This window comes from Saccostrea cucullata, unplaced genomic scaffold (genome assembly GCF_032062105.1).
Source record: "Saccostrea cucullata isolate Sc308-1 unplaced genomic scaffold, CSIRO_AGI_Scuc_v1 ctg274, whole genome shotgun sequence".
Taxonomy (NCBI): Eukaryota; Metazoa; Mollusca; class Bivalvia; order Ostreida; family Ostreidae; genus Saccostrea; species Saccostrea cuccullata.
In genome coordinates, this window is record NW_026936286.1 from 436,492 (window position 1) to 450,127 (window position 13,636).

The following is a 13,636-nucleotide window of genomic DNA, read 5'->3' on the forward strand; positions in this document are numbered from 1 at the left end:
GTCGAGTGGGAATTGGAATTCTGGGTAATCTATTGCGACGACAACGACAAGCCCTCTCAAAATGGCAACCGAGCCAAACTAAAATATCACCATATTTTGGGACAAAAATTCTTCCCATTTTCAAGACTCTGTAATAAAAATATTGTGATAAATTTCTTCAAGATGGAAAGCGCTGGTGGATCAAATCAGAAAAGCGAGTTCCTGGTAGGTGGAAAGTATCGTTTGGTAAGAAAAATAGGCAGTGGGTCGTTTGGAGACATTTATCTTGGTATCAACATAACAAATGGAGAAGAGGTAGCTGTAAAGCTTGAATCAACCAAAGCTCGACACCCCCAATTACTATATGAAAGTAAACTGTATAAGATTCTTCAGGGTGGTGTGGGAATTCCTCATATTCGTTGGTATGGCCAAGAAAAAGATTACAATATCCTTGTGATGGATCTGTTGGGGCCAAGTCTTGAAGATCTTTTCAACTTCTGTTCTCGAAGATTCACAATGAAAACCGTTTTAATGCTTGCTGATCAAATGATAGGCCGAATTGAATATGTCCACAACAAGAATTTCATCCACAGAGATATCAAGCCAGACAACTTTCTCATGGGAATAGGTCGCCATTGCAACAAGGTTTTCCTTATTGACTTTGGATTGGCCAAAAAGTACAGAGATAGCCGAACGCGCACCCACATCGCATACAGAGAAGACAAAAATCTCACTGGAACAGCCCGGTATGCAAGTATCAATGCACATTTAGGAATTGAACAAAGCCGAAGAGATGACATGGAATCCCTTGGATACGTTTTGATGTACTTCAACCGTGGTAGTTTACCATGGCAAGGACTTAAAGCCAACACAAAGAAACAAAAGTATGAAAAAATCAGTGAGAAAAAGATGTCCACACCCGTCGAAGTTCTGTGCAAAGGTTTCCCAGCCGAGTTTGCCATGTATCTAAACTATTGCCGTGGACTGCGCTTTGAAGAGGCTCCCGATTACATGTACCTGCGGCAACTATTCCGAATTCTCTTCCGAACCCTGAATTATCAGTACGATTACACATTTGATTGGACAATGTTGAAACAAAAAGCAGCACAAGTTGCTCAGTCAACAGCAACAGCAGCTGCTACCGCAGGCCGCTAAAGCAACATTTGATGAGAACAAGGATTCTTAAGATGAATTAAGAAAATTTATGTGATAGAATGAACAGAATGCTCATGATATTCAAGCATGTCTGAGAAAAATTCTGTTAAAGTTGAAAAGTACATTTGGTAAAATCTGTATTCTCTTTTTCAACTAGTTTTATGTTAGTGTGGAAAAAAGTTAACATATAGTGGAAGATAGAGATATTTTGGTTGAAAATGATAATGGTCAGGTGTTGGAAAGTCGAGATCTGTAGCAGTGTATGAATGCTGGGTGATATTTGTGTTAATTTGGCAACATGATAGTTGTAAAAAAAGGAAGCTTTTTGGCTTTTTAATATTAGAGCTTTTGCTGGTAAATTCCTGCAGATGCTTTCTTTGCTTTTAACTAACTTTTATTATTAAATATTATGATTGTAGTAGTCATGACAATGTTTCTCTCTTTCTAACACAATTTATTGAAAAATTAACTGTAAAATTCTACAAAAACACACCTTTTCTGGGAAGCATTGTTATAATTTGCAATTTAACTGATTTTGAAATTAAACTGGATAGCCAATGTCTTTGTAATGAATTATTTTGTTGTTGTTTTTTTTTTTTTTGATCATGATGATAAATTAATATACATAATTGCATCAGAAAAAAATGTACACAATGGCAGAAAATCTAATTCCTTGTTGTACATGTATTAATATTATTATGTAAATAAGAATTTCTTTGTCTTTGTATAACAATATCCTTAATTTACGATAATAATATTGCTTTTTTATTTGTCAGAAGTTTGGTTTGAAGTGGACTGTTAAAAAATGTCAACGTGGTATTGAAATATTTTTATGTCATTTATTCATTTTGTTTGGATATATGCGTCAACATTAGCAGGATAAGATTTGTGCAAATTGTTTTTCTTCTTTTTTTTTTTCTGATGTGGTAAAATGATCATTATGCTACGTGTAATACATGCTATACTTGTTATAGGGATCTCTGTAGAAGAAAGAGAGAGAAATTGAATGAGAGAAAAAATTGAATGTGTGAGAGAGAAATTTAGTAGTATGTATGCTATATTTAAAGGGTCTTAAACACTGTTATTCCTTTTTTTTTATTTGTTGAACAAGTCAAAATCATATAACATTTGTTGTGATTATATTTATTGAGAAACTAACAGCGACAGTACAATATTTAGTTGTAAACACCCACATTAGGAGAAGTAATATTTGATGTAGTTTTGTATTGTACTATGGTAGATATTCCCCCAATAAATTTCATTCATACTAGGCAAAAGCAACCTTTTTTTTCCCCCTTAACACTTTTTCAAAGTAGGCTTTATACTGTAATTTTTGTTATCTTTTTTAACACAAGAATGCATTTTGTAGCTAAGCCCTGGGTATCCGTAATGATTTTAAAATAATCACTGTTTTTTTATGATTTGTAAGTATTGTAGTACTTGGTCAAAATCTGGAGTTTTTAATTTATATGTCATCTGTCTGTTACTGGTTGTATGGAGAGTCAAAGTGAAATTGAATGTATTATAAATTAACTAGAAGTCTGAACACAAATGTAATGTTTGAGATATCAGAGTCCAATAAAATCCTCTGTGTGGTGAATTCTTCGTGGTTTGATAATTTATGGTCAAAAGTTCGATGTCTGATAAAAAACTTAACATTCAAATGGTTTTATCAAGACCCACCCCCACCCCTTTCAAAATGAAATATTATGAACATGATGAACGTTGATAGAAATTTGATATATTAATATTTCCTTTGTTATTCATTAAAAGAATCATTTTAAATACCAGTCTCATCTACAATATGCATTTATTGTGTAATCATATCCATAGAAACAAAAACTTTTGGGACTCGGTCCCTACTATTGAATGTTATTTATTTATTTTATCAGACATCAAACTTTTGATCTGAGTAAAATTTATAATCTTATTCTCCCTTGCAGTTGAAGAGGAGGCATATTGCTGTCCACCTCCTTGTTGGTAGATCTGGTTGATGGTGGGTTGGAAAATAAACCAATGGTCTCATGTTTGCAACCAATATCTCAAACTGATGGTCATCAAATTTTATACACAGATTGAACATTTGTGGTAAACTGCCTGGTCAAGCATTGTTTTCAGAAGAGAGAACAAAATGTTTTAGAATTTAGACACAATCGCATCAAAATATGCAGCATGAAAGGAGGAAATGTATAGCTGCTGGACTGTGAAAATACCCCAGGGCCCCTAAATAAACTTGTCAGATGCTCTACCAACTGACTTATCCAGGCTGATAGCCAAACTGTCTTTGCCCTTGCAATCACAAAAGATCTCTTTATCCCGGCAGGGCAGGTCAGCTGTGCACCAAATCATGTAGGCTAATTAGAATGAAAGAGGTGAAGAAAATGAACAGTAATTGGTCTTGGAATCAAATCTTTGAACAGCGCTTAAAACTTAGACCCTAGGAAATATAGAGGTTAACCATGAAGGTCAAGGGTCAGAAATCATAGCATGCTCAAAAATATCTTGTCACAAGTAATGCACATGCCAAATATGAAAGCCCTATCTCTTTAAAAAAATTAAGAAAAAGGTACATTTTTGAAAAGTAGGTGAAGGTTCAGGGTCATGGGACAAAACACAATAGTGTATTTAGAAAGGTCTTGTCACAGCTACTTTACATGTGAAAGCCCCATCTCTTCTTGTTCAAAATTTATGACCAAGGTGAAAGTTTTTGAAACGTAGGGCCAAACATCAAATTCAAAAATCATAGTAAATTTAGAAATGTCTTTTTTACGGGTAATATACAGTTTTAATATGAAAGCCCTTTCTCTTCTCATTCAAAAGTTATTGCAAATTTACAGTAATTTTTTTTTAAGCAGGTCAAATGTCAAGGCCACGAGGTCAAAAATCGTAGTGTATTTAGCAAGGTCTTGTCTCAGATTATACGCATGAATTTCATATGCTTAATATGAAAGTCCTATCTCTTCTCATTCAAAAAATATTACCAATGTTTAAGTTTAATTTTGGGACAGACAGACGAATGAGACTTAATGTCCCTTGGCTTTAGCAGAAAGCAGGGGACAATAAAGACCTATCAATTTGTAGGGCTGGGTATTGGCCCGAGATTTCGTATTGCGATATATTGCGATATTTTTAACTGTATTGCGATATGTATTGCAATATTTTCAATGTAATAAAAATGGCATTTTCTTACTATATTTACTTTAATTTACATGCAGAATGTACATAACTATGATAAGTAACCAACACGAAAAAAAAATCTTGTTGATTTCATTTAAGTTATGCTCTGAAATGTTCCCACAAAACAACTTCTGACTTACTGTTTGGCTTAATAACAAACTTTCATAAGTCCATTTTTATATTTAATGCTAAAATTCCTTAATTTAAGCATATTGCCAATATATCGATATTACAAAATCGTATTGCGATACGATATTTTTTGTCATTGTATTGCAATATATTGAAATATCGATATTATTGCCCAGCCCTATCAATTTGTATGAAACATGCACATCAGCCAAAATATGACCTAATGTTTGGCTATATTTGTCAACAAGGTCATAAGAACACCACAAATTTACGAAAAATTCCTGTGACATCAACTTACTTGTTACTAGCCTGTCTAGTTTTAAAAATTGATAGTACTCAGAGCATCCTCTTGAGCATGAAATAAACACAGTATGCAGGTGATAGTGGATCACAACGTTTACAAGCAAACTCAAAGAATGGTGGTCCCCCCGCTTTTGGTGTCTAAGTGGATGGGATGTCGTTATTTTTGGCATATTGTGTCAAATATGAACACTCTATCAAATGTCAATCAAAAGTAATCACCAAACGTATTTTTTTAATTAGCTCAAACACGAATGTCAAAGTCAAGGGGTATAAAATAATAGCATGCTCAGAAACATTTTGTCACAGTAAATGCACATTTCAAAAATGAAAGTCATATCTCTTCTCAATCAAAAGTTAAAAAGAAAGATAACATTAATTTTTGAAAGTAAGGTCAAACTTCAAGGTCACGGGTAAAAAAAAATTACTTTATTTTAAAAGGTATCGTCTCAGATTATTCACATGTCATATAATGAAGCTCTATCTCCTCAATCAAACGTTACGACCAATTTAATGTCAAATGTCTAGGTCATGGGGTCAAAAGTCACAGTATATGTTTGGAAAGGCCTGGTCAGAGTTAATGTACATGTGAAATATGAAAGCACTATCTTTTCTCATTAAAAAGTTATCACAAGGTTAATTTTTTTGTGACAAATGGACAGATTGACAGACGAATGAATTAATTTTAATGTCCCCTCACTTCCGCAGAAGCGGTGTACAACAGGCACGTTGCAACAGGGAAGCCTGCCCCCCCCCTACTTTATTTTCCAAACACTACTCTTACCTTTTAAATTGTTATTTTAAAAGCCCCCCCCCCCCCCCCCCCCCACAGTTTACTGAAGTAAAGTAATATGAAGGAAATGTGGTATTGTATTTTTAAAAAAGTGGATATAGATATACCATGATTTTTTATGCTGTGTGTGAACTTGACCATGTTTCCGAACATGCTATAATTTTGACCTCTTGACCTTCATGTTTGACATTTTGTACTTTGGGGATTACTTTTGAATGACAGGTGATATGACGTTTATATTTGATACAAAATGTCATCGCCTCCACTAAGACACACAATTATTTAAATTTGGTTGTTCTTTTTAGTAAAGCACAAAAAAGAAGAGATGCGGCAAACTTCGTGCATGATGTTTTTCAGGCGCGGATCCGGGAATTTTTTCCAGGGGTGGGGTTTCCACCCCAGTCGGAAAAAAATCCAACCCACAGATTTTTTTGACAAGCAAAAAAAAAACAAACAAACAAAAAACTCCTTTCCCAAACGTTAAAAAAACTGTTTTTTCGTAGAGTGGTGGGGGTTATAGTCATTGACTTTTAATTAATAGCTGCAGATCTGTAGCGTTATGGTTTTATATATTTGTCTTTGACCATAACGCTACAGCATTCGGCACACCTCGGCCGATTACATCAAACATTTGATGTAGGGTACCGTAGTCAGCCGAGGTGAGCCGAATGACGCTACAGATCGCGTAATGCAAAAAGGTGCAATTAACCGCGCAATATTTTTTGCGCATTTTGGGGAGAATTTCTTCACTTTCTAGCATTGGTCAATCAATTACCTCTCAATCCTTAATTCTAGACACATTCTGTAGCCAATATGTATATTTTATCCACCTCCCAACCAATTATAGTTGTCTCTACAGGCAATAAATTAAACTCGCTTGAAGTGAATTTTCAGCAATATGATATATAATTTTAATCAAGCGAGTTTATCACTTGTAGAGACGACTATAAAGGGTAGATAGATGAATAAAATATACAGATTAGTTTAATAATGTTCCTAGAATTGGGGAGTGAAAGGTACACTGTAGTTAATTGACCGGTACCAATGTTGGAAAGTGGAGATATTCTCCCCAAAATTGCGCAAAAAATATTGCGCCGTAAATTGCACCTATTTTGCGTTACGGGATATGTAGCGTTATGGACATAGACAAATAATATATCTAACGCTACAGATCTGCAGCTATGACTTTTACAGCTTCATACCTAGAAACCTAGTTCTTTTCATAGAAACTCAGCACATATTTGCGTATTGGAGGAAGGGTCAGGAGGGGAGGGGTTTCTAGGTGGGGGTCTAAGGTCAACTTTATTTGTTTTAGTATATACATTTTAAAACTCTGCAAAAACCATTTTTGGGGGTGGGGTGGGGGTGGTTCCCGACACCCCTCCAGATCCGCGCATGTCTTTTATTTCTCTATTATAGGAAAATAAACACAGGTAAGCTAAAAAAGGATTAAATTAGTGACCATAGGAATACCAATTGTTCCTTGGAAGACCTAGCTGATCCCTGAAGATGACATAAATGCGTCAAGGAAGATCTCTAAGATCCTTGGACTTGCCCCCCCCCCCCCCTTTTCAGACATTTTTTTTACCTATAGAAAAGACAGGTAACTCCATCCCCTTTTTTGTTGTAGTAAAGTCAAATAAGGTTAATGTAGCATGTTTGAGTAAAAAAATGGTACTGGAAAAAGTTGGACCCCCCACCCCCACTACGAAATGAGATTTTCAAGTTTGCTTGTCAATTTTTTTCCCAGGTAATCTGAATTTTTTCACAGGCTTATCCCCCCTCCCCACTTTAAGAAACGATGTTACGTCCTTATAGATCATTATGAGTCCGAAAGGAATACACAAACACTAGAATATAAATATCAAAGCGCTCACAATGACTACTCAAAAGTCATGGGAATGTTATATTTTATTCATTCATTTATTTATTTATTTATTTTTTGCGGATGAAGAGCTCAACAAATAGAAAGCCAGACGGGCGGACCAAAAATATTTCCCCGAATCTCCGATCATGTGGGGAATTTGTGAAATTCTTTCATATTGCTACATGCAGCATACAAATCTCTCAACTGATTCGATTTCAACAACATTTTATTTACAAAAGAAAACATCATATACATGTACATGATTCTGAAATGTAAAACTAAGTTATCATGCAACTCCAGATGCTATTTTTCTCCACCTATATTATAACTAGTCTGACTCTCATAAAAAACCTTACACACGTACGTACCTAAATTCTTAGCATATCAACCCCAAATCCCTATATCAATTCTAATTTTTGAGAAGATTAGGAGAGCTTGGTCCTTTATCAAAGATTGAAATGTAAAATGTGAAGATAGGGAACAGCGATCGATCTAGAAATCAATAAACAAAACAAATCAGTGAAGAAAGCATAACACACGGATCCCTGGAAATCCCAGTGGGATCAGGTGCCTAGGATGAGTAAGCATTCTCTGATTGATCACACCTGCCGTGAGCCCTATCAATTGATCAAGGAATATTTACATTTCCAATGTCTATATGTCCGAGATAAAATTACAATTAGTAAATGTAATTTATTTCTCCATCAATGTACCCCATGGTTCATCAAAAGGCGCGGTTAAAAAAGATCACATGCAGGGCGGGACAAATAGTTAGACAGAAGCAGGACTTGTAGCACGTGGATTGGCGGAATCAAGAGCATGTAAATATATATAAGGAATAACTGTCTTATTTTTTTATTTCATGACGATGATCAATCGATTGGCTTGTGTGATAATTTTATGCATTTTATGCAAATTATCACGCAAGCCAATAGATTGATCACATCATGAAATCGGAAAATAAGACAGTTATTCCTTAATAGGTTTCGTAGTCAGTATAAAGACAAGATGTGTTTGTGGAACACTGATCCCCCCGTATATAATTTGGCAGCTTATGACGAGAGTTGAATTTTTATGCCCCCGTAATCGAAAATTCGGGGCTATGTAATTTTTGCCCTGTACGTCCGTCTGTCTGTTTGTTCGCAAAAACTTGAACGTTGTTCACAACTTTTGAATGGATGGCGCTATGGCTTTCATATTTCACCAGTATATTCCTAATTCCCTTGTGACAAGATCTTTCTTTTGGTACAGCCAAATTTGACCTCTTGACATTGGAGTTTAGCCATAACTTTTGAATAGTGATAGGGCTTTCATACTTAACATGTGTATTTAATGTGACGAGCCTTTCATTGTTTGTAAAAATATTTGTCCTTTTGACCTTGACCTTACAGTTTGGTCTACTTTTAAAAACTTTAACCTTGTCCGTAACTTTTGAACCGTAAGTACTAGGGCTTTCATATTCACAGGTGTCTTCCGTGCGAGAAATGCTTCCATTGGAGTTTAACTCGCATTGAGAAATTTCAACCCTCCCCATTAGCTTCCATACGGTAATTCACCAACACATCTTGTTTCAATTGCATTCAAATGCACTTCAAGGTCAAGGTCAAAAGGTCAAAATTGTTGGTACCAGAAAGAAAGGTCTTGTCACAAGGAATACACCTTTGAAATATGAAAGCCTTAGTTCTTACTGTTCAAAAGTTATGGCCAGGGTTAAAGTTTTTAAAAAGTGGGTCAAACTTTGAGGTCAAGGTCAAAAATATTTATACCCACTGAAAGGTCTTGTTACAATGAATACACATGTGAAGCATGAAACATGATGAAAGACCTAGCACCAACTGTTCAAAAGTTACGACCAAGTTTAAAGCGTGATAATTTTTTGTAAAAGTAGGTCAAACTCCAATGCCAAGAGGTCAAATTTGGTGGTATTTAAAGAAAAGTCTTGTCACAAAGAATACACCTGGGAAATATGAAAATCATAACCCCATCAATTCAAATTAAAGTTATGAGTTTTGCGGACAAACAGATGAAAAGACAGAGAGACAGACGGACATGGCAAAACTATATACCCGGAATCTTCGAAGTTACTCAATGATTGCATGGCCATACATGCACTTGCTAACTATAGGTCATTATAACTAACAAAGAATTTGTGAAATGCTGAAAAACGAGGTTAGTTTTGAAATATCTGTACATCAGCTCATCAGTTTAGCACCATGCCTCGTTGTAAAAATTATCGTACTCAGCAAGCAGCGGATAAGTTGAGAGACAACAACGCCGTTAGCAGGTGATCGTGGAATTCGAATATATTACCAAACGTGCACAAATAAAGAAATTTTACAATGGAAAAGCTGAATTAAGTCATCTCTCTTGTCATTCAGTTTAGTTTTTAGCTTTTCGTTATCGACTATAGTCAGTAAAACATCCGAATACTACTATGAAACAGATGTGACAGATTCAATGGTTTCTTTTATTTCAAGTTCACTGTAATATATCGAATTGACATATATAAGTAAAAATAACTATAAAACATCGTCAGTATACCAAATGTCGAACTGAAGGACACAGTAAATGTTTTCGACTTTTCAAGTCGATTTAAAAAAAAAATTTCTACTTTAAAGGAACATAAAAAAAGGTTAGCCAATGAGGAGCACAACAAGTGCCCATGGGAATTCCAACAGGTTGTTGGAAAAGTTGGTCTCCGAAGATTGCATAAGATATTATTGTTCAGGGTACATACGCGTGTACAATTAGAGTGGTTTTTAATGAATTATTTTTTGCTTATGATCAATCACATGATGAGAAAAATTGTTCCTTTCATATCGAAGATACCATGGACACCTTGCAGATATATGATATCAGCAAGTCTAGATTTTAACTCAATCATTATAACGAATTGTTTCGTAAATTATAGAAAAAAAACATAGAAAAAAATGTGATTTTAAAGTTTCTAAAAAAATCCTTGGAGTTTTTGAGCATCAGATTAATTGCAACACCTCTAAAATATGAATATGCTTATGATTGTAAGGGTTTGTAATGAGTACAGGCCCCGCCGCCACCAAAATTATACAGTACTCAGCCTCAATTCACTACTCAAGCGTTGAGGCCATCCTCAACAGAGGACATTCTCAAATCACCACCACCAACATAGTTGAGTATGTACTCTGTTGAATATGAATTTTTAGGTTCTCAACTCTACTGAGTACATACTCAGTCAATTTTTTTCAATGATGTAAGCGGTCTCACGAAATATACGAAGTACACAAAATTTGATGAAATGTTTGTTACGTAATAAACAGGTATTGCCGTCTGCTTTGTTTGTTTGTTTTATTCACAAACATGGAGCTTGTCGAAGTAAAACTCCCGACAGAACAAAATAATTCTAAGAAAAGGGGCACCAATTGGACTTCAGAGGAGGAGATCCTCCTAATAGAAGAGGTTTTGAAGTATGAAGAGACCCTCTTCGGTAAAATGAAGGGTTCGGGGGTGAAGGGTAAACATGGCAAATTGAAAGAATCTACGTGGAAATCCATCGCAGAAACCCTTAACTTGTAAGTTCTGTTGTTGTTGCATATTCAATCAAAACATTTAATTTTCCTACACTTAAAAAATATTATAGCTTATTAAGTTTTTACTTAACTTTTCCTTTCCAACTCACTGTAACGCGGACCTGTTGTAAATAAAGTTTAGTAGTTATCTCCCTTCAATCTTTACATGGGTAACTATTCATTTCGACCCAATACTGTTTGGAACGTGACGGTTTGACATCCATTGATGTGCAGTTGTATATTAGATCTAAAGTTTAAAAAATACGATGCGGTTTTTTTTTTAAAGAAAACGTTTTAGATCGCAGAAGATTAACAGACAAGAATGAAAACATTTCACATTTGATTCGTTGTATATAAATAAGAATTTTCTATCCATTTCATTATGAATTTATAAATTCTTATAATTGCTTATACAAAGAATTTTTAAATTGCTGTAATGAATTCAACAATTTTTAGAAACGGATTAAATTCGTTATAAGGATTAAATTCATTGAAATTGATATAATTAATTAACAATTCATTTAACAATAATTTATAACAAATCAAATTATACAATATGCTCACTCAGCATTCGTTACATGGGATTCAGTGATACTTTTTGATACGTCCTAATTGGCGATCTCAATAAACTTCTGACTAAAAATAATAGTTATCCATAGTTTTCTCATACGATTGTCTGACCAGTCCCCCCCCCCCCCCCCCCCCCAATTTTTCCAGTTATGTTCTGTGGTCTTAAATTAGGTTAAAGCATTTTTTGAAGTATTCTATTACATGTAATTATTATTGTATACATATAGAAAATATCGCTTTGAACACCAAAGTCGCTATTAAATGTTTCCTTATTCTTCTGATTTTTTTTCGATGGCTTACTTTTCTAAATACTCTCGGGCGGTTGATATTCAAAATGATGGTGTTGTAGAAGCTACAAAAATGACAGAGACAACGACACAGTAAAGAAGAAATTTAACAACATCAAACAAAGAGGTATCAATTTTTTTTTTAATCTAGTCGTTTAATTCTTGTAGGTTTCATTTAGACTTTTGATGATTATTTTTAATTTGTTCTGATGATTTCCATTTGTTTTTTTTTTTTGTCAGTACAAAACTTCATCGAACGTTTATTGTTATCATTGTTGTTATCATTTTGGTTCAAGTTTATGCAAAACGGAAACGGTTTCGTATCATCGTTTCTGAAATTTTGGGAGGGGTAGTCAGAGAGAGAAGGGAGAGAAAGAGAGAGAAAAAAGGAATATCCAAACTCGAAAATCCTATTTGGGAGAGCGTAACGGGGGGGGGGGGGGGACCTAACTTTTATTGCTCAATTAATTTCTATAGTATAACGTTATGTCTGGAAAAGGGACCCCCCCCCCCCCACCGCCTGTGATACGTGCTGAGAAATACAGTTTACTGTTATATACATGAAAGGTAATACCATCGTCACAATTTTTATAAAGTTGTTGTTTTCGTTAAAGTATAGTAAACAGTAAACTGGAATGGGACATTGTTGCATGAATGAGGCAAATTACATTTTTCCTGGATGAATGAAAATGTACGAAAAATCGTTGGGCTCATTTTCGTAGGTTAAAAAATATTTTTTCACGTTATAAGGAGATTTAGAAACAGGAAAGACACACTCAGTTGCAAGAAAACTTATAATTATTGCTTGTGATGGTCCAAGATAAAGATAGCCTTTAATCTTCATTGTGTTGAATAAACTAGATCACAAAGAAGAAAGAGGAGACTTATGCAAATGTCTTGGTTAAACAGCAAAAGTTTCCCGTTATAACACGAAAGTTTCGCTCTAACGTTAAAGTTACAAGTTTATTCGCAAATTCTTTTAACCTACGAAAATGAGCAAAATGGGCTTTCGTAACTGATTTGTCTTATCTATGCCTGCTCAATAAATGCAAATTTCTAAAGACATATTTAAAATAAATTAAGAGGACATGTATTGACCCAGGTAAAGAAAAGATTGACATGTTGAGAAGGCCAAAGACAGGCGGTGGTCCGGCGCCTTCTTCCCTAACAGCTTCCGAGGACGCATTGATGCAAGCCTTTGAAGGGCGACCACAGATATGCGGACTGCCGGATGGAATAGACACAGACGCAACTGATGGTACAAACAAAAATAAGATGAAGCTTTCTATTTCAAATTTTGCTCAACCTTCTTATTTCACAAAAATTTAAAATTCTATGTATAAATTTAACAGAAATTGACAACGGCACGGCTTCTGTCTGTACATCTTCTGCCGCCTGCACATCTTCTGCCGCCTGTACATCTTCTGTCTGTACATCTTCTGCCATCTCTGAGTCTGCTACCCCCAAGACTGCAGCCACTGGCCATCAAGTCTCTTCTAAAAAGCCAAAGAGAAAGGGAATCAAGGATGCGTATGAAGAAGAAGATTTGGAGAATATGAAACTGGATAATAAAAAAATTAAGCTCCAAATTGAGAAATTGATAATTGAAAAGCAGAAACTACAGGCAGAAAAGGAGTTCATTGAAATTAAGAAGGCGTTTTTGGTCCGTCAGTTCGAGGAGCGATATCCGAATTCGATTATTTATACAAGTAATCCAAGTCTGGGTAATGAATTGTAACGTTGTTTCAATTACGAGTGTAATTTTCTTGGAAAATTAAATGTACATGACTGTATTTAAGAAAAAAATTACATGAAACCTATAATACTGGTAAAA

General features: G+C 34.9%; 2 protein-coding genes across 2 annotated transcripts; both read left to right on the plus strand.

Moving 5' to 3' along the window:
* Positions 1–11: 11 nt before the first annotated feature.
* LOC134245258 (casein kinase I) lies at positions 12–2,734 on the plus strand. Its single transcript, XM_062727558.1, has one exon. The coding sequence runs from the start codon at positions 163–165 to the stop codon at positions 1,132–1,134; it is 972 nt and encodes a 323-aa protein (XP_062583542.1). The 5' UTR covers positions 12–162; the 3' UTR covers positions 1,135–2,734.
* Positions 2,735–10,491: 7,757 nt separating this feature from the next.
* LOC134245233 (uncharacterized) lies at positions 10,492–13,540 on the plus strand. Its single transcript, XM_062727509.1, has 4 exons — positions 10,492–10,948; positions 11,865–11,929; positions 12,905–13,060; positions 13,155–13,540. The coding sequence occupies exons 1-4, from the start codon at positions 10,737–10,739 to the stop codon at positions 13,538–13,540; spliced, it is 819 nt and encodes a 272-aa protein (XP_062583493.1). The 5' UTR covers positions 10,492–10,736.
* The last annotated feature ends 96 nt before the right edge of the window (positions 13,541–13,636 follow it).